General features: G+C 39.4%; 1 protein-coding gene and 2 long non-coding RNA genes across 3 annotated transcripts in view; 2 read left to right on the top strand and 1 right to left on the bottom strand.

The window, feature by feature from the left end:
- Positions 1-25,542, bottom strand: part of LOC138356125 (uncharacterized) — a 60,929-nt gene extending 35,387 nt beyond the window's left edge. The window contains exons 1-2 of the long non-coding RNA XR_011224212.1: positions 25,215-25,542; positions 22,138-22,300 (exon numbers count right to left, since the gene is read on the bottom strand). This is a non-coding gene — a long non-coding RNA (uncharacterized lncRNA). The remainder of the gene's footprint in view (positions 1-22,137; positions 22,301-25,214) is intronic.
- Positions 354-4,554, top strand: LOC138356124 (small ribosomal subunit protein eS19-like). Its single transcript, XM_069311872.1, is given in 6 exon segments — positions 354-427; positions 3,188-3,261; positions 3,527-3,569; positions 3,924-4,014; positions 4,017-4,049; positions 4,316-4,554. Coding segments are annotated over 5 exon segments (462 nt in total). The 5' UTR covers positions 354-427; positions 3,188-3,190; the 3' UTR covers positions 4,540-4,554.
- LOC138356126 (uncharacterized) lies at positions 10,264-11,159 on the top strand. The gene is made up of 2 exons (XR_011224213.1): positions 10,264-10,556; positions 11,116-11,159. It is a non-coding gene; the product is annotated as an uncharacterized lncRNA (long non-coding RNA).
- Positions 25,543-26,323: the final 781 nt, after the last annotated feature.

Below are 26,323 nucleotides of genomic sequence, written 5' to 3'. Positions count from 1 at the left end.
ATGTTAGTATATGTATTGAAATTTGATTTGAATAATTGAAGAATTAAAAGAAAAAGAGTTATTTAAGGGATTAAATATTTTCTTTAAAAAAGAAAGTATTGTGTATCTAAAAACACACACGAATTATATATACTATAATGTTATTATATTAAAAGCTATATGTATAGTATTTGTATTTAATAATTAATGTGGTTTAGCTCAGGTGGCGACTGGCTGTTACAATAAGAAATTCGACAAGAGCAAATGATACATTTAAAAATATATACGAATAATAAATATACTATTTTTTTTTGCATTCAAAGCCATATATACAATATGTATATATAATAAGTAATAAGTAGGGTAGACGCATGTGGGCGCTCACTTGTGTGAGCCGCCTCGCCCGCCCGCCGCCAGAGGTCTCTCCTCTACCCCGTCAACACTCGCCGTAAGTCAACCTCGACCTTCCTCTCCAATCTCTCACTAAAACACCCCATTTTGACACTAGTGGGGACGTATAACGCACTCTACAGGTTAGTTAAGGTCTCTGGGGTCGTGGAGGGTTGAAAGTTAGGGGAAATGTGGCGGTAGTGGGGAGATATTTGTGATAAATGAGGCGGTGATGGAGGGTGCACATGGTGGCTGGGTCGGTGTTGGGACGTGTTCCTCCCCGTCTAGGTATGCTCGTCGGGGCTGAGTTTCAGCTCCTGGCCTCTCGCTTCTTGACTAGTACATAAGAACAAAGGTAACTGTAGAAGGCCTATTGGCCCATACGAGGCAGTTCCTATCTATAACCACCCAATCCCACTCATACACTTGTCCAACCCGCGCTTGAAACAATCGAGGGACCCCACCACCACGTTACTCGGTAATTGGTTCCACAAATCAACAACCCTGTTACCGAACCAGTATTTAAGTCTTTCCTAAATCTAAACTCATCCATTTTATACCCCATTGTTTCGTGGTCTTGTGTTGATACGTTTAATACCCTATTAATCTCCCCTTTGTTATCCCCTAGTGATGTGCTGGAGTACAGGTTCCCGAGATTATTGGGTTATGTATATATATATGAGGGTTTTGTGGTACAGTTGGCTTGGTTCTCGACTGTCCCGGGAAGGACAGAAATGGTTGGGCACCTTTCCTTACCCTTAATACTGCTGTTCACTTAGCAGTAAATAGGTGCCAGCTGCTTCCTGGAGATGTGTGTAAGAAAAATGTATGTAGTAGGCATAAGAGAAAAAATAGATCTTATTGAAAAGTGGGGTCCCCAATAAAAATTATAAATGAAGCTGTGAATGTAGTTTGTCCACCACTTGCACCATATTCTTGTTTATTCATTGCTGACACTTCAATTTTATAGTGTGCTTGAGGTTCATTAGGGTACTTGGTTTACCACTGTCACTCGAGAATATGATCAAGGTGCAAAACTGCCTGTATGACTTGACCGAGTCCCCCATGTGATCGTATGCAGCCCATACTCTCGATTTGGCACGTCAAAATCTAACCTTACCCTAAATGCACGAATCCGAGCCACTCGCTCCATTGATGCATAGGAAATTGACTTTTTGCAAGCCGCTACTTTAATCAGTACGTTGAACTTGTATGTTGGTTTCCATAACATTGTTTCATTGACAGGACAGTTTGAACTTTCTCTGGAATAAGGTTTAAGCAATTTTGTTTTTCATTATATTACACATATGGCATACTGTTTCTCCAAAACATATGTTTAATGCAGTACTCCTCTCTTGTGCTGCACAATGTGCAATTATGACATGCCAGTGAATTTTTACTGAAGCCTTATAGCATTCATGTACAGTATTAGCCAACCTTGGGATGTACAATAGTTGATATATAGTTAACATGTTCTTCAGGTGAAGAGTGGCAAATTCTAAAATAGTATTCCTGATTGTTAAGCTGTTAAACACTTACATTCATTCACACATTTCTTTATAGCATTGTAATACTGGTTTGGTGCTTTCTGACTATTACTATCTAAGATCACAAATTTATTTTGGGTGGTTATTCCTAAACCAACATCTCGTATAATCCAACCCAAATGAAATGGCAACATTTCATGTCATAACTTAATAAAGTCCAGGAGAGACTGAAACATCACCAATTTGATTTGTGTGGTTTGGGTTATTTTTGTTTTCCATTATTAACATCTGTATCTGAAAAACCGGTACAGTATATATCACCACCATAATTGTAGGATGTACTTGCCTAGTTGTGCTTGCTGGTGTTTAGCTTTGGCTTTTTGGTCCTGAACAATGTGGCATCAATCCCATACTTATTAGCTAATAAAGAAAAATGCCCTTTCCTCGTGTATGCCAGTATATAAGCAAGGGTTTTATTATTAATAATGCTAGTGCCAAATTCCTCTCTGCTTTCTCTTATAAGCTTGATCATCAGTAATTAGTCTTTTTGTCTTGATAGGCTTCTTCCCCACTATTGCCAGCAGACCATTTTTTCCCCTCGTAAATAATGAAATTTGGAAAAAATACATGAACTTTTGCCGTGTGTAGGATTTTAAAATTAGGATACTAATCTTGTTCTGGCCTTTGTTTTGACAATTTGTGTACACCCTAACTTGTTACTGTACACAGAACTTTTGTAATAAAAATATATTTGGGCATGCAGATTTAAGTAATTGTCAGGCATTCTACTAATGTCTACATGACCTCGATGTATTGCTCTTCACCTGCTCCATCACTGCATTTCATTCCCTCGCCATTTTTACTCTGTACACACATGGTATACTGTGCTCTACCCACCCTGCATACTCCAGCTGCCATCTCACTAGTTCACTTCCACAGCTTGTACTATTGAGCACTGCTCCATTCCATATCAAAGTTTCACTTCTCTGTCAGGGCTGTAAGTATAGTAGTACAGTATACTGTGCTAGTTTCATATAATAATAATAAAACCATAGAATGTATCTAGTTATACCAAGGTGTTGAGTACATGTTGCAGTGTAATGTGCTTCATGATTATTTATCCTTGGAAGAGAAAGTAGTTATCGGTATATTGACAGGATTTTTATATTTAATGCTGTCCTTACTGAGAACTAACACTTGTTTTAATGTTTCCTACAATTATAAAATGTTATTAACTCCTAAGCAGACAACTTTTGATCCTATGTGAAATATTAAATTGTGTTGCTTTTACCAAGGGCTCCTGTTAATTGCATTGCTTTTGTTTTAAACAGAAGATGCCGAGCGTCAGTGTGAAAGATGTCAGCCAGCAGGGCTTCACAAAGGCTTTTGCAGAATTTTTGAAAAAGTAAGCTATTATGTATTTTGGGGCATCCCAAGTATAGTTCCTTGTTTTAACTTTTCTCTTTAGTTTATGTGCAGCATTTTTAATGTCTCATTACATTAAATTAGAAGCTAGGTATAGGACAGTACTTTAGTTAGAGCCAAAATGAACTGCAATGTAGTCCTATAACCAGTTTTCTGTGTGGCAACTTGAGTGTTATATCATACTTAACTTATATCATACTAAACATGTATCAAAATTTGACTATTATTCATTTTTTGGCTTTCAGGTCTGGTAAGGTTAAGGTTCCAGACTGGGCTGATCTTGTGAAGGTGAGTTGGGTTACAAGTTAGTTTTTATATAATCAATGGTGTGAATCCTGTCCATTAACACTTGAACTGAGACATGCAACATTACATTTTGTTTGAAGTGCTTTTCCTATAGTCATTGTAATATATTGGTTTACTACTACATTTGAAGGATATCATTTGCTCTTTAAGAATTCATTATATTTGGATTGTTTAATGTGCATTTTATGTAAAACATACATTCATAAATTATGTAAATAAATTCTCTAGCTATGGTAAGCTTTCCACATTAAAACTGGGTAATTTGCTTCTATTGTTTAATGCATTTTCTCGAGTTTACTGCTGTAGTTTGGATGTTGAGAAATCTTTGCATTATAGACTGCCAAATTCAAGGAGCTTGCCCCTTACGATGATGATTGGTTTTACACACGTGTTGCTGCAGTTGCACGGCATATCTACATGCGTTCCCCATTGGTGTAGGAGCTGTTCAGAAGATGTTTGGTGGTAAGTAAACCAGTTGTTCATGTTCTTAAATCACTTACAGCAGAATACCCTTGTGTGAGAATGCCACTTTAAGGTTATTTTATTATAGGTACTGTACTAGGGATCAATCTTTGCTGCATGCAGCACTCCATCCTGATAAGTTGCTAGAGTGAACAGAGTAGCATTCTTGGTCCAAAAGTTGAAAATACCCAATTCAGTATAATGCAGGCTCAAAACCTGCATTTTAATATACCAAAATTAATTTAATGTCCCACAATTGTTTTCAGCACGTCAGAGTCGTGGTACTGCCCCATCACACTTCTGCAAGAGCTCTGGTGCTGTTGCCCGTAAAGCCCTGCAAACACTGGAGACACTGAAGCTTGTGGAGAAGGCACCTAATGGTGGCCGCAGGCTGACTTCCCAGGGTCACAGGAGTCTGGATCGTATTGCTGCCCAGATGAAGGTTGCTGCCAAGGCGAAGTCGGCGCCTATTGTAGTTACTACGCAATAAAAATAATTGACTTCATGAAGCCATTTCTTTGCATCCCATACAGATAGGAATATTTATATGTATTGGTGTATATTGGCAGCAGGTTTTTATTTGGATATGTTTCATTGAATATGCCTGCATATTCTGTTGAATATATAAATGTCACATTGATCAAAAAATCAAAACAGGTGTCAATGTTGTGGAGCGACTTATCCAAGATATATTGTTGTCTGGAAGTGTTTGTTGGCATATCACCTTCTGTACACAGTGATCCAGTCCGTTGCATTTCTCTCCTTAAATGATCGCAAATTTAGTTTATTATATTAACAAGTAGAATACGTATTTCTAATAATATCTAACATAACTAGCCAGAAAATATTTAAGACATTGAAAAATACATGTCTGGAAGTTAAATCGACTTCATAGGAACAATTCAAGTTCAAGTATGTTTATTGAGATAAGCAATAAATACATCTCAAAGGGATAGAGTAGCTTAGGCTATTTCTACCCCCCTCTACTTAAAGTCCCTCAAGGGGCGCACAAATTCAGTGAGTACAAATAGACATAACAGTACAAGACATCCCATTTAACATTGCATACAGCAAGTACAGCATATAATTGTTACATTCTTGGGGCAAAATTCTTGTAGCTCCTAAGTATAGTGTCTATTATACCATTATCACACATCCAAACAATTTGATGTGGTACACTATTTATTTCCTTATTTCTATATTTTTCAATAAGGTGACACTCTAATACATAATGTTCTAAGGTGTGGGCGTGCGGCATACTACATAATTTACACTCCTTATCTTTTTCACTGACATCAACACCGTATTGCCAGATATATTTATATCCTAGTCGTAATCTCATGTAAATTGAATCCTTCCAAGTAGACTTTCCTTTACCATAAGTGAAGGACGAATTTGTATTTATTATTGAATAATTCTTAAGTGTGTTACTACTGTCCACCATTGCCATTCTCTTTATCATTTCTTCACCCTCCTGAATCACCTTGAGTCTTGTTTTTATTTGTTTCAAGGTTAACTGACATACAACATCAACAAGAGTTTTTTCAGTGGCTCTCTTCGCTATGTCATCAACTACCTCATTCAACAGTATTCCCACATGTGAAGGGATCCACATGAATCTTACTTTATACCCAGTTTTTTCTAGTCTCTTAACATTCTCTCTACACTCTATCACAATATTCTGATATACTGGGCGTATGCTATTTAAAGACTCTAACGCTCCTCTGCTGTCAATAAAGAAGCAAGCATTTTACCACATTTGACTACTTCCTGTAATCCTGCTAATACTCCTTGGAGTTCAGCCTGCGTTGAAGAGACTTGTCAGTTAAGCGGCGTCCATACAGTATCTACAGTGCCGATGTCAGTGTACTCCCTGATCAAGACTCCACATCCTGCCTTCCCATCCCTAGCTACTGACCCATCACAATATACATGTAGAGTGTTTTCCGTAGGCAGTTGTCTAATTATACAATCATATGTTTGCCCTCAGCTCTCCTAATTCATACATATTTTTCTTATGCAAGGAGTAATTACTACAATCTACATTACAATCCTCCCATGGTGGTATAAATTTTCTCTTGGGCACAGCAACACACTCTGTAATAACATCATACTTTATAACATTATAACATAATTGTTGTTGTACAAAAGAAACAACATTTTCTGTTTATATAAGACAGAATTTCCATCTAACTGAATAATGTAGACCAATAAGAGGACGGAGGCATTGTATCGCCGATATTATTTGTGTGAGGCAACACCCACTGATGACGTCACAAGTCAGGTTGCCATCCCATGTTTCTGTAACACCCCGTTACGTCCTGTAGTATTTAATTATCACTATATTAATACTTTTAAATACTTAACATTTCACTTTTTAGGTAGATTAAAGTTGAAACAGAATGTCATAAGCAAGGACGGTGTGCTGAATAAAGATAATTTTATAGTGGATGGAGCCTTTAGCTGATCCCTTCCTGTGATTGGCTGTTGTGTGAATGTCAACAAAGAGTTTCTACCAATGATATGCCATTTATTATGCACCCCATACCATCTGTGGGCGGAGCTTGGAATCTCCAACCCGAGCACAACACCCGCCTTATGGGTTGCTGTTTGGCTATTTATAGGTGCGTTGGAAAAAAACTAGATGGCGTTAGTGGTATTTCGTGGGGTAATTTGTTATAAGTGTAATTTGATGTCAACAGATGGCGTAAGCTGTATCTTATGGCCACTATTTGACCAGCCAGTTGATAGTGTTCTCTTCTGCCGACAGATGGCATCAGCTGTGTTATTATTACTTCCGAATTCCCTTTAAACACTGATCTACAATCCTTGGCTTATGATAAGGTTTTATACCATTTATGATAAGTATTAGATAGCTGGAGTTTTCGCAATTACTTTTATTTATCAACTGTTGAGGATATCATCATATAACGTCTGGTTAGGACGTACTGCTCTCGATTGATGAAGATTAAGCCACCCAAGAGGTGGCACGGACATGAATAGCCCGTAATACTGCTCTCATAATATTATTCAGGGGGCTGGGGGAACTATCAAGTGAAAGCGCCAAGCCATTACGACTATATAGCACTCGGAAGGGATAGGAAGGGATCCAAACTTATTGAGAAAATACATGTCTGGAAGTTAAAATTGAATTCATAGAACAATAGTGTTGGTCTATACTAATCGTTATTCGTTAGTATGCGTTCGCTACTTAAAACATTTACTGTACTGATGTAAAATCTCCCATGTCTCTTCGCACATGGAACACCGAACCTTACACACTCTCTGATATATTGTTTAATTAATAGAGATTCACTAATAAAGCTTATAATTGTATATGTTTATCAAAGGCATAGATAAAGTCGTTCTTACGTTTTAGTCCCAGAGATTAGATATTAGTAAAGTAAAGTTCATTTTATTCAGGAAAGTACATAAATAGTCGATTTACAAACATAATATTGGGATTTATAGATAGAGCTAGTACATACAATACCTAAAGCCACTAGTACGCATAGCGTTTCGGGCATATTATTGAGAGAGGAAAGATATTTATATTTAAAAAAAAAAAAATTTTTTACCGACGCTTTCCCTATTGATGAGAACTACAACCTAATGAAGATAAATGTTAATTTTATGTAGATACTGTATAAACGAAAGTTTTTAATGTCATCAGAGAAGCAGAAATATAGGCAAATTTTAAATCCCTTGTCATAAATATAACTGAGTGAAAGCAAAGATATATGCATTTTGATAGTTACAAAGACAGCTCTTAACACGGTGGAACACGAACAAGGGGAACTTAGTACCCAAATGAGCCACAGAGATATTAGAAAGAATTTTTTCAGTGTCAGAGTAGTTACAAATGGAATGTATTAAGCAGTGATGTGGTGGAGGCTGACTCCCATACACAATTTCAAATGTAGATGTGATAGAGCCCAATAGGCTCAGGAACCTGTACACCTGTTGATGGACGGTTGAGAGTCGGGACCAAAAAACCAAAGCTCACCCCTGCAAGCACAAATTAGGTGAGTACAACTAGGTGAATACAGCTGAGGGGGCGGGACCAAACAGCTGAAGCTCAATTCCCTACGTATAACTAGGCGAGTCCATAGGATTACCGTTTGTCCTGGCGCCATCTATGTTTTGACAGCAGTACTACTAATGTTCCCACGTTATGTGATCGCTATACGGGTGTACGGTCAGTTGCTCTTCTATATATGTTTATGGACAACGTAGGTGATTTGAGGCAATTTGCGGCCAGAGTGAAATAATATCCACGCGGTGAGTGATGGAGGAGGATATATACTGCTGTGTACTCGACCAGCGGGTGAGAGGTAAGTTATATCGAACAATTATGGGGAATAGATGGGTTATTTTAAGCGTAGAATGTCAGGTAACCGGTAACTACATAGATGGGGTAGTGGTTTTTTTTAAGTCTTTATTTACTAAAGTGGAACATTACATTATGCCTTTAGCTGAACAAGTCTACTGGTGGGGGAAGTATATGGGTTTTATGAAAGTATTTTACCTAAATATTTTTATTTGGTTAATTAGTTCAGCCGTTACCAGGGAGGGTGTTCCTTTAATCTAAAAATTCTAGCCGGACAAAGTGATTACATAAAGAAATTGAATAGAACGAAGTAGTTTGCCAGGGTGCTAAACATTTAGTTTAGTTCACTTGCTATGCAGCCCATGCTTAAAGAAAGCAAGTTTATCATATTGAATTTACCGTAGTTTTACTGCATTTAATATACCGTTTTTACCCTATTTAATTATGACGGGTAAAGGCCGGTCGTGGAAAGTTCCTAATATAGCAAGTTTTAAAGGAAAAGTTTGAGTTAACTTTAACGCTTAAGTAGTGACCCATTAGCTTAGTCTATTGTGAGGAATGTTACTAGAATCTAACATTGCAAGTGCCATTTCTCTCATTTTTGATAAACATGACTAGATACATGAATCGCATAGTTTTATTACTAAATGTTCAAGGATTAGGTTGCATAGTTGAGGAAATAGTGATAAGGTTTGTAATTTTGTGTACCTTGACTTCAGCAGAGATTTTGATAGTGGCTCGGATCATTGGGAATGCTGACTGAAGTTGATTAGGTCATGGCTATACCAAAGGAAATTAGTATAAATGGTTAAGTTGGGAGAAGTTGTAAGTAGTGCCTAAAAGCTCTCCTTGGACCTCTGTTATTCGTAAGATTATGGTTTAGACTGCAATAGTTGCAGAATTGGCAAATAAAAAATACCGATAACCTATATAGTTTTGAAATGGTTAAGACTACCAGATGCAGTTTAATGCTGACAAGTGTAAGGTTTGGGGGCTAGGTAAAGATGATAGATGGTGTAGATTGTTAAGAGTATTAAATTTTTTGCAGGTGGTAAATTCTCCCAGAGCTGGCACTGCTCTCCAGCCTGGGATGTGATTGGTTAGTCTTCAACTGCCCTCCCAACATGGTAGCGAGGTCCTGAGCTGACATGCAGTGAGAAACGTGGAAAGCTTCCTGAATTGGCACATGGTATGCCTCTCTTTCAAACAGCAGCTGGCACAAATGTTCCAGCTAACACCAGAATAGTGGAAGGTCCTGGCAACAAAGAGCTGCAGGACATTACTTGCAGATCTACAGTAAGTAGTGTTGTGTACATTGGAATTTGAGGGTAGAAGTTAATTGCTAAAAACCTATTAAATATTAGGGTATGGAAGTCTAGGCTTAGGCTAGTGGGTACCATATCTGCAAGTTTAGTCCTTTCAGGAATGTATTGAATAGTGCTGTTAAAATTGTAATGTGGGGCATTAGATCTTAAACAGCATAGTTGAGGGTGTTTTATAATAATTTTAATGAAATATAAATCTTAGTTAACATTAAATGTTTGTTAAATGAGCTTTAATCTATAAATAACACTAAGGGTAATCATGAGTCAAATAAAGTTAATGGCAGGAAAAAGTTTTGTTCTAAGTGATGGTATTTTTCCCTTGAAAGTAAAAAAAAAATATTCAATGTTTAATTTAGCTTGGTTTTAAATTTATATAGTTTTCCAGAATGTGGTTTGGAAAGTCCAGAAGTCTCTCTGTCAGTTGCTCAACAGAATCAGGTGAGTTGTAGTAAAGGTTAATGTGAATAGATTTGCATAAAAGTAAAAATAGTAATAACTTAAACAATATAGCATTGCTAAAGATAAATGTAAATTGCCATTGAAGTGCTGTTGTGGATAGTTTCTCAAATGACATTTACTGAAACTTGGCAAATTGATGCCATATATATTTATATTGCTAAATTAGATCTTTACTACTACTGCTACTAGAATATGTAGGAAAGGTAAATTCCTTAAAGAAATTTTTTCCATCTGAATTTGTAAAGTACAGAATGCTAATTTGAGAAGTAAAAAAAGATTGGCTTTAAATCTGAAATTAATTTGTTGAAATATTTTTCAGGTGAATGATTATGATGCATGGACTGGCTTGGAGTGAGGCTCCTTTACTCTGCAAAAGGAAATCTACAAAAGTGGGTGAGTTTGAATTTGATGTTTTAGCTATATCAATGACCTAATCTTAATTCTCTTATCTAGTCCATTTATAGGTGTGTAACCATGTCCTACTGTTACAACCCACAGGGATGATGCAGTTTGTACTGATCCTACCCCATTGCATAAAAGGGGACCAGGCAGTCCTGCAGTTCTCCCTGGCTTGGCTTTTTCAGAGCTTTGCTCTACTACCCATCTACTAGATGGACTAGATTTGCATAGGTTTAGGGACCCTTAACAATGGTTACATTGTTAATTCTCACAGGGCTTGTTTGCTGAATGGGTGGATGCATCTAAAACTTTAGTGCCTGGCTTGCATTGTACAGTGCTTTCAGTAAAGCATATGTACAATGTGTTGATGGCACTGAAGTGGTGGATGTAATGCACCCATTCAGGGAACAAGCTCTGCAATAAAACCAGAGTAAGGGATAGGCCTTGCTGAGCCTATCTTAAAAGATAGGATGTTAGGACTTTTTGGGCTTATTATTTGGCATTGGTGATAATAAAAGTAGTGTCCATGTTTAATGTTATTTTTCTTTTACAGGTGGTTGTCTCTGGAGTTGTCTTGGCCTTTTGGATCTTTCTGTTCATCTAGGAGCATCTGTCCCACAACCTGAAACAGTAATAATAGATGTATTATAAATACTATATGTAAAACTTATTAAATAAAACAATTTTAATGAAACTACTTTATATACCTTATCCTGAAACTTGTTACTACTGTATTGATGCAATGTTTAAACATCTGAATTATTTTTACTTTGAAAATAAATACTTGGTAAAATTTACACCTATTTGTAACTTGTTACATAGGTGCATGCAAAATGCATTGAAAAGTGGACTACCTACTCAATTTACATAAACTAACAAATATTGCAAATTAGTCTGAAATATTAAGTGGAAGAAACTTTAGTCAATATTTTAGTTTTCATATTTGATAGTAAATTAAAGCTATGAAACACCTAAGCTTTGTACAAATTATGATTAAATTAACTAAATCATTAAATTTACAAAACATTAGAAAAGTGACACTGAAGCATCTATACAACATGGTTTTCACAAAGTCTTTGGTAACTTAAATTTAATCGAAGCTCTTAAATGATTTGTCTGCCAAACTTCATATATTCAGAAATATTTTACCTAGATTAAAACCATCATTGTTTGAAAGGGCAAACAGATTACAGTGTACTGTAAATTAGTTTGACCTAACATCTGCAAGGTCTGGAAGGAATGGAATTTTTTTGTAAAACTGTTTGCTAAAAACAAACCCTGCCTAATGAACCTGCTCATTGTTTTTAGAAATGGTAATTGGCTATTAAAACAATGGCCTTTGGTAATGTTGCAAAGTACCAAATGAAAGACCAAGAAGCAACAAACAGGTACATGGTAGAAAGGACAAAAGACTGGTTATGAGGACCCTTTCATTTGTTAAAGAAATGACAGCATTTTTCCCAGTCATACCACAAGTGGTCTTAACCCTTGTCATATACATCACTGACATTAATCTAAATATTACCAACCACAAAAATTGCTGATAACATGTTATAAAAAAAAAGAATATAATATTGAGGCCTTAATGCAGATCTCTAACTCTACAAATAGTAACAAGACTGGCAATTTCTTAATATAAAACAGAAAAAAATTCCAAGACCTTGCATGTGAGCCAGAACAATCCATATCACAACTACCACATTAAATGAAACAACAATGAAGGTAAGGTAATTACCAAAATAAGGCACCAAACCGGGAAGGCCATGTAGCACCATCAAAGTGCTAAATATCAGAGGGCGCTAATATCACCAAGAATTGCAATAACGAGAACAAAAACGGCATAAGGCGAATGATATCAAAAGTATCCGATTCACCTAGAATTCTATCGAGGGACAAGTGACTGCGAGGGACGGTCGGAAAGCAAGACACACGCTCGTCCTGGAAGTCAGGACATTCAACAAGGATATGCACACTGTAAGAGGGACAACGCAATTCAGACAATAGGAGCAGGGCGGGCGCTCCATTAAGTGACCGTGGGTTAAGCGGTATGACCAACCCACAGCCGTGCCAAGCGTGTCCCATCGCCGGTTACGGTGGTAGGAGGAAGGCCACGGGGACACACTAAGTTGAGAGTACGCAGCTTGTTACCAACCACAGAGGACCAACAACCCTGCCAACGGGGAAGAATGAATAACAGGATAAAAGTCGGAATAAGGAATACCTTTACGGGAGATGGGACAAGAACGGATAGCTTCCTTAGCGGCAGCATCCGCACGCTCATTGAAACACCAATATGGCTGGGAACCCAGCAAAACTCTACTGATTTAAATTTACTAGAAATAAGAAACAGCCAATGTTGAATCTCAATGACCACCGGATGGACAGGATTAAAGGACCCTAGAGCATGAGGGCACTACGAGAATCAACTACAACCACAAGGAAGAATGAGAAAGCAAGAGACAAAGAGCATAGAGAATAGCATAAAGTTCTGCCGTAAAGACGCTAGCCTCCGAAGGGAGGCGACACATGTAAGTACGGTCAGGAAAAACAACAGAGTAGCCCACACCATCCGCAGACCCATCAGGGAAGATGGAAATAGAGTGGGAGTGCGAAGAAAAGTGCTCAAGAAAGAGGCTTTTCAGAATTGTAGGAGGGGTAAAGGCTTTAGTAATACAAGTCAAGGATGTACAAAACTTGGGAAGGGGGACTCTCCACGGAGGTAATGAAGGAACAATACGAGGAGAAACATTAGAAATATGAACAGAAAGAGAATCCTGTAAGCGAGATAACTGGACAGAAAGTGGGAGACAATGAAGAGGAACAGGAACCACAGGAGGAGGAAAAGTCAATGCACGACAGAGGCGAGAGGAAGGATGTTGGAAGGACCCGCGCAAGATAGCCAAGACAGTAGCGATCACGGCAGTCCTGAAGAGAGAGAAAGCCAGTGTCACATACAAACTAAGGGCGGGAGTCGAACGAAAGCCACCAGAGCCGAGACGCAACCCAGTATGGGTGCAAAGCATCAAGATGGCGAAGAGTAGAACGAGAAGCAGAAGAGTATGCAGGGCAACCATAATTGAGTTTAGACAGGATGAGAGAAGAGTGCAAATAGAGGAGCGTGCGCCTATCCACTCCCCAAGAAGTATGGGACAAAACCTTAAGGAGGTTAAGGGCCTTAGAGCATTCAACTCGGAGGCAAGAGATATGGGCTGACCAGACAAACGAGTGTTAAAGACTAACCCCAAAAGCTTCGCGGAATCCCTGTACACAATGAGATGACCATAAGCAACAACAATGAAGTAAAGGTCCTTTCACTAAGAATCTATCATTCACTGAAAGTTGCTGCAGTTAAAAATAAAAGAAAATACAAGTCCCTAGAAATAAACAAGCAACCTTTTTGACTAAGGAAAAGAAGATAGTTATTCTACTGTATAAATCTAAGTATTCACTTAGATAATTGTATCCAAGCATAGAGGTTCCCCCCCCCTTCCCTTTCAGAAAAACATCTACTTTCGAAAAAGTTTAACATTGGCCAACAAAAATGATTCCAGAACTAAATTGCCTAATACCAGGAACAACTGAGAGCCATGACAAACACTGCAACCCTCTCCTACCCCCAAGTCTTATGCTATTTATGATCCAAGGTAATTTGAGATACTATACTGTACTTCCTACAGACGAGTCTAGTGAGAGGGTGATCTCCTGGCGATTAAATTGAAGCCCGATACAGGTGTCAACGAACATCAGTCAGCCCACTTGTCAGCACAGTGGATAACTAATGACATCATAATCTGCAGTGTTGTATGCCTCCCTGTGGCCATTTAAATCAATAAAACACAGGGTTGTGGCAATGTTTACAGCATAAGGCAAGGTATAGAGGAATCCTGGAATGCCATGTAATGTGTAGTCCTTGAATGTGCTTTAGGCAACCAAATTGAATAACAACATTTCTGGTGTTCGGCTATATAATCCGAGTTTCTCATTCGGTATAATGTTTTAAACCTAAATAGGAATTCACTTTAAAGGTCAATTTATTTGGAAAGTGCTAACCAGATTCCAAATTACTCAGCTCTGAAAGTACTACAAGGCAAGTTTAACCGAATGAGTGTTTGCCTATCCATACCCCCATGAGGTATGTGACAACACTGAATAAAGAAAGGGTCTTTGAGCATTCACCGTGCAGGTATTTGACATGACCAATATAGCCAAGTGTTAAAGATCATTCTAAGCAGTTCTGCACAATCCATATACTATCAATTAATATAATTGTACAATGGTGCTTGGTGGATGATATTTCCTATTAAAACTCATTGGACAACTGTTTGTATTAGACATTTTAAACCTACAAATGGTAGCCCTAGATATCGCACTACAGTATTAATTACAAGATGAACACTGTAAAATCAATACCACAACAGCAAAGGATGACGGCTTTTCAACAACCGACAAACACGCAGGTCTAACACCAGCCATCCCGAGAGAGGACGTCCCAAGCATGTACACCCCACAACTTTACATCACCTTTGCTACCTCACGCGAGCACGCAACAGCATGAGGATGCCATACTCCCAAACCAACTCCGTGCACTTTGAGGCTTTAACAACTCAACATTTAAAAAGTTGATTTAAAAAATCAAACACCTGAATTTTCCCTAATTAAATTTACTAGGGAAATGCACACCAAGCCATGAAACTTACAATGAAGATGAACAAACTACACACAACTGTCACCAAACTTCCACATACCACCCCCCCTCTGCCCTGATTGCCCTCCCACTCCTGCCCTCCCTCCTTAGGTGTTCTGATTGGCTGAGCACCTGAGCCACCACCACTCACCTCTTGTTGTGAGAGCCTAAAGCATGTTTGGTTGCACTTTAAAAGTTCCCCAGTGTACTCGCCTAATTGTGAGTACCGCCTGCCTGGTTCACCATTTTGTTTTTCAATCTACCTCAATTTACCCCTTTACAGTCAAATATTATGCAAAATTTTGTTTAAGACTTGTCCCTTCTTAACTTAAATATCTGCTTTGGCCATCTGCAATCTTTCTAGGTGGGTAAAAATGACTCTTGAGGCCAGAAAGGACTTATCAGACGGCGATCATAACAATACGGTACACACACAAAATCACAACCTGATATACACCAAGCAGAAAATCCACTGGAGCTGTGAGGCAACGTAAACCCTTGCCCAAGGCACTGGCAGCTGCATACTCTACCACAGTATATTACTGACTTTGTAAAAGTCTTACAACCGGATTTCCCCATAAATCACAGCAAGTTTTGAGGCCCCTCCTTGAGTCAACGTCTTACGTAAGACCTACAAGCACTCAGGTGAAGGCTGAAGCAGTTCAACACCATACGCCCCAACTTCAAATACACAGTTGAGAGGCAGGACCAAAAACGTGATTTTCTGTGTGTGCCTGAAGTTGGGGCATACGGTCTTGCTTCACCCTTCACTTTACCCTTCACCGGTGTACTTCAGGGTTTTTATTTAATACTGGGACTGGCTTCAGTAGGGCCTCCAGACTTTCTGTGGCTTCACAAGTGTCACGTGAATCCCCTGCATAGCAGTGGAACTGCCTTTTCCCTTCACCTTCAATGCCTCTGCACTGGAAGTATACATCTACGCCAGCCCAGAAGAGTCATCAGTCCTGCCACCTCTCCATACCCCCCAGGGCCTGGCACGGCCTGGTATGACTCAGAGGCAAGCCGGGCGCCACTGCTAACTGGCAGTTTGTCCCCACAAACAAGCAGTTAGCCGCCTTCAAATGACAGTGGTACAGCTCAACACAAAGGCACCGCCAGCCACAACGAGCAGTTTGCTAGTTGACCAGATGTCCACCTCGTGTTGACACTGGATGAGTCATCACCGCCGGACTATATAAAGAGCACTGCCTCCCTGGAGAGGCAATCTCTCCCTCAGTGCTCTAGGATCACCTTCGTGTCTCTAACCCGTCGTCCGCTTCCAGCCAACGTCATGTGACTGATGCCATGGTGGCACGGTAGCTGTCTTCAGAACACCAGTATATCTTCATACTTTTATTCATTGCTTATAGTTTATTTTTTGCATTTAAGGTCATACTAACTTGTTCACCTTTGCATTACATGATAGTCAAGTATTGTCATGTGTTATTTTTGTTCATTACTATTTCAGTAAATTGTTTAATTATTTATTTGATAATTTTCATTTGTTTCCACCTGCAACTTACTCACTGCAAGGCCAACAGTAGCATTTCTTTCATTTATGTGAGGGAGAGCCATACCATCTTGGTTCAGTATAGCTGTGATACCATAACCCGTCACACAAGATATCCAGTTGTAAGACTTTTACCATCAGTGGTGGTAGAGTATGCAACTGGCAATGCCTTTGTTACAGGTTCGCTTCATCTCACAGCCCCAGTGGATTTTCTCACACATTTGAATACATGAAACAACTTTATTTGATACATTCCAAACCAAAGTACTGTACAGTACAGTAATTATCAAACCATCAAATGTGTGGGATAATCATAGTGCGCTAAATATCACTAACGTCGCCAATACAAGAACAAAAACGCATACGGCGAACAATATCAAAGGTATTGAATTTACCAAGAATTTTATCGAGGGACAATTCACAGTGAGGGATGGTCGGGAAGCAAGACACGTAAGTCCTGGAAGTCAGGACATGTAGAGACAACGGAACGGTTTTGACAATAAGAAGCAGGGCAGCGCTCCATTAAGTGCCCGTGAGTTAAACGTGTATGACCAATATACAATCTCGCCAGAGCCGTTTCCCACCACCGGTTACGGTGGTAGGAGGAAGGCCACGGGAACACACTACTCTTAAGAGCACGCAATTTGTTACCAGTAACAGAAGACCAACAACCCTGACAACGGGCAAGAATGGGGAAATAAATAACTGGGTAAAAGTCATAATAAGGAATACCTTTACGGGAGATGGGACAGGTGTGGATAGCTTCCTTAGCGGCAGTGTCCGCACGCTCATTTAAGAACGCACCAATATGGGTGGGAATCCAGCGAAATTCCACTGTCTTAAATCTACTGGAGATAAGAAACAGCCAATGTTGAATTTCAACTACCAAAGGATGGACTGGATTAAAGGATTCTAGAGCCATGAGGGCACTGCAAGTGTCAACTACAAACACAGAGGAGGATTGACAGCGAGAAAAGAGTTGATGAAGAGCATAGAGAATAGCATAAAGTTCTGCCATGAAGATGCTAGTCTCCGGTGGCAGGAGACACAAAGGTGCAGTCAGGAAAAACAACAGAGTAGCCTACACCGTCTGCAGACTTAAGACCCATTGGTGAAGACGGAAATAGAGTGGAAGTGTGAAGAAAAGTGTTCAAGGAAAAGGTGATTTAGAACTGTAGGAGGGGTAAAAGTTTTAGTCATGTGGGTCAAGGCTTACAGAATTTAGGAACGGGGACCCCTCCATAGGGGCAAAGACGTAATGACACGAGGGGAAATATTGGTAACACAAACTGAAAGAGCATTTTGTAAGAGAGACAACCGTACAGAAAGAGATAGGTGGTGAAGGGGAACAGGAACCACAGGATGGGTAAAGGTCAAGGCATGACATAAGCAAGAGTGAGGGTGCTGTAAGGACCGTGCAAGGTGGAGAAGACAGTAGCGATCATGGCGATCCTGTAGAAACAGGACGCCAGTTTCAACATACAGGCTTAGGGTAGGTGTCGAAGGAAAGGTACCAGAGCTGAGCCGTAACCCAGTATGATGCAGTGTGTCCAGATGGTGAAGGGTAGAAGGAGAAGCAGACGAGTAAACAGGGCCATAATCGAGTTTAGACAGAACGTGAGAGGAAAGTAAAGAGAGTAGCAGTGTCGATTAGCTCCCCAAGAAGTATGGGACATGACCTAAAGTTAGTTAAGGGCCTTAGAGCATTCAACTCGGACGTAAAAAATATGGGGCGACAAAGACAAACGAGTGTCAAAGATTAGCCCTAAAAGCTTTAGCAGATTCTTTGTACAAAAGGGGATGACCCCTGTTACCTAACAGTAAATAGGTATCTGGGAGTTAGCTGTTACAGGCTGCTTCCTAGGGGGGTGCGTGTGTGGGAGAAAAAAATTTTTTAGTAGTTAACCACTGAACTGCTCTGTCTCCAAATAACACCCTGGTGCACAAGAAATAAATTCTTTCCAAAAATTTTTTTTCTCTTCTTATATTGTTAAATGTTATTGTTATTGTCTGATCACGGGGAAACTAAACAAAAAATATTGTATGTGACTTACTTTAGCTGCGATGGAGCTGGGAAGTTGAGCAAATTATGGGCGCTGAGCGTTGGAGCGATGGAGCGATGGGGGTCTGTCGGCCCCGCCACCCCGTGCGACGGCAGTTGCTGCGAATAAAATGTTGCGCAATTATTTTGAAGTTTCTCATTCATTTCTTTTTTTTTTTTTTGCTGTAATATTATTTAAAAGTGTGTAATTTGTGGAATTTATATAATTCAAAGTATAGAACATCGCTATGCTCAAAATTATGGGCCTCATATATGCGACATATTCTACAATCAAACAGTGCTTTTGCTGTTATTACACTATATACACACATTGTATATACCCATCTACGTATGTATTCACCATAACGATCCACTATGTTGGTATGGTGAGCCCAAAAAACATGAGTGAGCTGCCACACCCTGCCAGTCCTCCCTCCCTCCTCCAACACATTACTCGCCAACATTCCTCCTCCCAAAATATTGTTATTGTGTTTATTACACTATTTACACACATTATGTATAAGTATGTACATGTTTTATTCATGTACATACGTACATACTTGCCATCTCCTCACCTCTCTCTCTTGCCTACTTAATGCTCTTGCTTCCCTCATCTCATCACAATCGACTTTATAATGGTCCAGGACGGATCGAAATGTCGTCGTCTATTCAATTTCCAGTGTGTGGTTTGGTCAACAATGAAATCTTCATGCAAGATCTTATAAAGATCAATTGATCTTATAAAGATCAATTGTTTTACAGTCCCCGTGGTGTAGTGGTAAGACACTCGCCTGGCGTTCCGCGAGCGCTATGTCATGGGTTCGTATCCTGGCCGGGGAGGATTTACTGGGCGCAAATCCTTAACTGTAGCCTCTGTTTAACGCAACAGTAAAATGTGTACTTGGATGAAAAAACGATTCTTCGCGGCAGGGGATCGTATTCCAGGGACCTGCCCGAAACGCTATGCGTACTAGTGGCTGTACAAGAATGTAACAACTCTTGTATATATCTCAAAAAAAAAAAAAAAAAAAAAAAAAAGAAAACCCCTAGAACGAGTTTTGCAGATACGAAAGAGTTTAAGGTGAGTAGGGGATGGTTTGAGAAATTTTGAAAAAAGACGTGGTATTCATAGTGTTGTGAGGCATGGTGAGGGTGCCAGCTCAGACAAAGTAGGGGCTGAAAGATTTGTTCGTGATTTTAAAGATTTTGTAGATACTGTATTGATGGATATATTCCACAACAAGTGTTTAATTGTGAGGAGACATGGCTATTCTGGAAAAAATTGCCGAAGAGGACATACATTACCCAAGACGAGACGTCACTGCCCGGACACAAGCTAACTTGGGCTAACTTGTGTCTGTCAGGATAGGCTAACTCTTGTGCTGTGTGGCGATTTGAAAATTAAACCCTTGCTCGTGTATCATTCCGAAAATCCAAGAGTTTTAAAAAATATATAACGTGCAGAAAAACTGTGATGTAGAGTGGTTTGCCCTGCCATAAAAAAATATCTGCAAGAGAAAAGTTTGACACTAAAGGGCCTGCTTCTCGACAATGCTCCTGCTCATCCTCCAGACTTGGAGGATGCATTGTTGGGGCCACTTTTTTTTTTTAGGGATATTCCTGCATGGGCCCTAAGTTTCTGGCTAATGAACCAATGACATGAAGGAGGAGTTTTCAACCTACCTTGTGTTAGGTGTGCAGGGGTCAATAGGCTGAACATAATGTCAGGAGCAAAGGGGGGCGTTTTCCTCTTCAAACACAATTGTGACCATCTTCATCTCTTCGAACTATCCTAAATGCTCACTTCACCTGTCTGACCAAATTGGGTGTCCAGACCACCTTTGAATCTGAAATTGTAAAATTAATAGTGATTTCAGAATATTCAGTCCATTTATACTAACAAAATTATATACAGTGTACTGTAATTGAAATTTTACAGAATGATAAAGGCAATTTAGTAACTTTGTTAAAATGCACATGGGGAAATACATTTAAATAGGTTAATATGGTTTGTAAGGTTGATGGGAAATGTTTATTACTTTTATGATTTAAAAGATGTATAGCCCTGATACTCCATCCTGGGTGCATTCCACCAGGTAATGACCACAGCAAAAGTTTTCCACGAAGCTCTATTGTCACACAAACTTTTCACATTTTCAAACTTGATTCATCTTTTTCCCCCTCGTTCCAGGGGTTTTCTTTAAAAGGTCTTCATGCAAATGCCTTGGTTTCTCACAAATGATGGCCTCTGAAATGCTATCACCTGCTAACTCTTTGTTGTATATCCAAATTAATAAAAACTTTTCAACATCCTCAAGTGTTTGTGTTCTTTGTTTCGGGATTGTTGATATGCCTTTTGCCACTTTAACGCTCATAATGTCCTTTTTCTTAGCAAGTATAGTGCATATTGTTGACATAGATTTGTTGTACTGCCTAGCTAGTTCAAACACCTGTGCACCGTTTTGACGTTTATGAATGCTCTCTTGTTTTTCCTCTATGGTCATTCTCACATGTGTTTTCTTGGCTTGAACCTTACCACTGGCTTTCTTGGGACTCATGGCAAGATATATAATAACAAATTTTATGTTCAAATAGTCAAAAATCCCAAAACAAATGTAATGCTTTATAAAGAATTCAGGCGCGATAGTTACTAGGCAGGAGACACTGGTAAACTGAGGTGCGATCACCATGCCACCACGCGCTAGGTCAGCCCATACGCATATCAACAAACTCATTTCCCGAGGCAAAGTTTGTAACCCGATTCAAATTTTTCGAAGAAATTAGGCTCGTAACCCGAAAAGTTCATAAATATTCATTCGTAAGCCGAGGTGACACTATATATAAGTAAAAAATTAAAATTTTGTAGATACACTGTGCTGTATTGATGGATACATTCCACAACAAGTGTTTAATTGTGAGGAGACATAGCTATTCAGGAAAAAATTGCCGAAGAGGACATACATTACCCAAGAGGAGACGTCACTGCCCGAACACAAGCTAACTTGGGCTAACTTGTGTCAGGATAGGCTAACTCTTGTGCTGTGTGGTGATTTGAAAATTAAACCCTTGCTCGTGTATCATTCCGAAAATCCAAGAGTTTTAAAATATATATAACGTGCAGAAAAACTGTGATGTGGAGTGGTTTGCCCTGCCATCAAAAAAATCTGCAGGGGAAAAGTTTGACACTCAAGGTTCTGCTTCTCGACAATGCTCCTGCTCATCCTCCAGACTTGGAGGATGCAGTGTTGGGGCCACTTTTTTTTTTTTAGGGATATTCCTACATGAGCCCTGAGTTTGTGGCTAATGTACCAATGACATGAAGGAGGAGTTTTCAACCTACCTTGTGTTAGGTGTGCAGAGGTCAATGGTTGAACATAATGTCAGGAGCAAAGGGGGGCGTTTGCCTCTTCGAACACAATTGCGACCATCTTCATCTCTTCGAACTATCCTAAATGCTCTCTTCACCTGTCTGACCAAATTGGGTGTCCAGACCACCTTTGAATCTGAAATTGTAAAATTAATAGCAATTTCAGAATATTCAGTCCATTTATACTAACAAAATTATACATACAGTACTGTAATTGAAATTTTACAGAATGATAAAGGCAATTTAGCAACTTTGTTAAAATGCACATGGGGAAATACATGAAAATAGGTTAATATTGTTTGTAAGGTTGATGGGAAATGTTTATTACTTTTATGATTTAAAAGATGTATAGCCCTGATACTCCATCCTGGGTGCATTCCACCAGGTAATGACCACAGCAAAAGTTTTCCACGAGGCTCTATTGTCACACAAACTTTTCACATTTTCAAACTTGATTCATCTTTCCCCCCCCCCCCCCTCATTCCAGGGGTTTTCTTTAAAAGGTCTTCATGCAAATGCCTTGGTTTCTCTCAAATGATGGCCTCTGAAATGCTATCACCTGCTAACTCCTTGTTGTGTATCCAAATTAATAAAAACTTTTTAACATCCTCAAGTGTTTGTGTTCTTTGTTTCGGGATTGTTGATATGCCTTTTGCCACTTTAATGCTCATAATGTCCTTTTTCTTAGCAAGTACAGTGCATATTGTTGACATAGATTTGTTGTACTGCCTAGCTAGTTCAACAACCTGTGCACCATTTTGATGTTTATGAATGCTCTCTTGTTTTTCCTCTATGGTCATTCTCACATGTGTTTTCTTGGCTTGAACCTTACCACTGGCTTTCTTGGGACTCATGGCAAGATATATCATAACAAATTTTATGTTCAAATAGCCAAAAATCCCAAAACAAATGTAATGCTTTACAAAGAATTCAGGCGCGATACTTACTAGGCAGGAGACACTGGTAAACTGAGGCGCGATCACCATGCCACCACGCGCTAGGTTAGCCCATACGTATATCAACAAACTCCTTTCCCGAGGCAAAGTTTGTAACCCGATTCAAATTTTTCGAAGAAATTAGGCTCGTAACCCGAAAAGTTCATAAATATTCATTCGTAAGGCGAGGTGTCACTATATATAACTAAAAAATTAAACTCAGGATTACTTTCAACCCCCACCCCTTTTGCTCTACTCCATCGCCACCTACCTTCACCCCCCTCTATGATGTACTCTTCCATAGACACCTACCTTTGCCCCCCCTCCTCCCCTCTACTCCTCCATCATCACCTACCTTCATACCCCCTCCCTTCTCCTCCTCCATCGTCACCTTCCTTTCACCCTCCTCTATGATGTACTCTTCCATAGACACCTACGTTCACTGCATATAATGCTCCCCTCTACTCCTCCATCGTCACCTACTTTCACCCCCCCCTCCGCTCTACTCCTCCAGGGTCGCAGACAATTTCACGAGCGTGAGAACTACGAGTTCTCTAACCACTCTCACACTCCTACTCTCTCACCAGTGAGGGGGAGGGAAGAAGGGAGGAAATGAAGGAAGAAAGGTGAGGGAGAGAGAATAGACAGGGGGGAGGTGGGCCTAGATACATTTCTTCTATACTGATAGGTAGACTGAGGGAGAGCTACTTGCCAAGAGCCCTATCAGACAGGCTTCCTATTCCTCAACCCTCTCTAATATGCCACATCCTGGTCAGGACAACTTGCTCGATTGTTATTCTTGGTGTGACTCGAGAACTGACCTCGAGGCGGGGCATGGGCATGGATTATCTCCCTGGGGCACGCACCTCCCTGCCCCAGCTCTCTCTCTCTCTCACATAATCTATCAAGGGTCTAACATGAGGTCATTGTGCCTACCAGAAGTGTATATGTCCAAGGCTGGCCACCTGTCTGGACCATTCAAATGTATAAACACGTAATTAGTCTATTAAAATTATATATAATGCTACAATTATAAATTAATTTGTTCATGGTCATTCGTTTATCAGTATTTTAATATGAGGTATATATACGCATGTATGTATACGTTGACGTACACATATATGATTATGTGTATGGAATGATTATTATTATGTGTAATCATATATGATTATATCTAATGGAATGCATTAGTAAGTGATGTGGTGGAGGCTGACTCCATACACAGGTTCAAGTGTAGATAAGATAGAGCCCAATAGGCTCAGAAACCTGTACACCTGTTGATTGATGGTTGAGAGGTGGAACTAAAGAGCCAGAGCTCAACCCCAGCAAGCACAATTAGGCGAGTATATGAACGAATGCACATGTACACTTTCAAATGAATTAAGATACCTTGAGATACACAATGACTTAGTTTAAATAGTTTAAACACATTATGGTACTGATTTTGACATGCTGATGTCTGGAAGGGAGAGGGGGTGTGGGGGGTTATTGTCTGAGGTGGAGGACCAGAGGAGGGGGTCAGTGGAAGGATGGTGGCTGGAGGGATGCCATTGTTCTAATGGTTATGAAAACAATTATTGATGGCAGGAATTCAGTGGGTGTGTACTTCACCCGTACCATCACCATACTGTGCCCTGCTACAACCCCCCCCCCACTCCACCCATGCTGTGCGGGGCGTATTACACATTATGGGATAACCGACTGTCTGTCCATTCCTGTCTGCTCGTTATGCTGCCCTTCCTTTTGAAAATTGTCTGCTTTATCGACTTCCTTCAAGACCACACGTTAGCCTCTTATCACGCCCTCTTACCACTCTCAGGGAGCCGGCTCTTCTATACAATAGTTACCACTCAGTCCCCAAGGTGAAAGAGTGTCCGGGCATATGACTTGTTACGTGTACTTATTTGCGATTCGTTTGGGCTGTCACGTGTGGTGATTAGTGTTGGGTAAGGCTAGGCCAGGTCAGGTCAGACTAGGCCAGGTCAGACTAGGCTAGGTAAGGCTAGGCCAGGTCAGGTCTGGTCAGGTCTGGCTAGGTCTGGTCAGGTCTGGCTAGGCCAGGTCAGGCCAGGCCAGGCTAGGCAGGGTGAGAGAAGTAAAGCGGCAGGTACTTACGTTTCCGAGAAAGTAGCGGCGGTAGTATATTGTTGATTTAGATTCGACGACATCCTGAAGCTAGTAGGTGGCGGCCTCATCGCTCTGGAACTTCTTGTTGTTGTAGGGGATACGAGGCACACCCAATATCCCCCTTACATTGATCACATCGCACACTAATATTTTTACTATTTCGGACACCAGATTTGTCTGTTTCGTATATGTATAATTGTTCAATATTAAAACCACAATAGAATGCTCTAAGTACTTTCGTATATTAATACATCTTCAGAAGGAATGGTTCGCTCTGAAGATGTATTAATATAAGAAAGTACTAAAGGAAATTCCTGTTTCAATTCTTCCTCCGTGGTCTGACACTCTTATTATATATTGTATATACTGAATTATATATACTATGCTTATATAATATATACTGAAATATTGTTACATTTAACGTATGAAACAAAGTATATATCTGTATTTTTAATAAAATATAAAACATTAATATTTATCAACGTATCTCTGTGAATTACATAATTTATCAGTATTGTACAGCCTGTGATCTCCACCTGGCTGGCCACTGATACCTAAGTAGCTTTCATGTGTCCGGACACCGGCGATAGGATTGTATTATTTAACTTTAAATAACTCAAATTTAAATAAATAAATTTAAATAAAATAAATAAATAAATAAATTTAAATAAATTTAACTTTAAATAACTTTAAATAACTTTAACTTAAATAAATAACTAAAAATAATAAATTTAAATAACTTAAATTTAACTCTCTTTAAAGAGAGAGATATTTCTTGAAATGTTGTCACATTAACGTCTACATCTTCCTTTCTTCTGACATATAGATTTTAAGGTTAATTAGCATATATGGAAATAAATTACACAATTTATAGGCTGGTGTGAAGGGCTTCACACTCTTAGAGCAAGCCATCAAGAAACTGTACAGTATCAAATGCATATATCTTCGCTTTCACTTCAGTTATATTTATGACAAGTATTTAAAGTGTAGCTTATATTTCTGCCTTTCTGTTGACATAGAAAACTTTCGTTTATTACATTATCTAGATAAAATTAGCATTGATCTTCAAAAGGTTGTAGTTGTAACATCCAATATAA

Source organism: Procambarus clarkii, chromosome 70 (assembly GCF_040958095.1).
Source record: "Procambarus clarkii isolate CNS0578487 chromosome 70, FALCON_Pclarkii_2.0, whole genome shotgun sequence".
Classification (NCBI taxonomy): Eukaryota; Metazoa; Arthropoda; class Malacostraca; order Decapoda; family Cambaridae; genus Procambarus; species Procambarus clarkii.
This window is presented reverse-complemented; position numbering and strand designations above follow the sequence as displayed.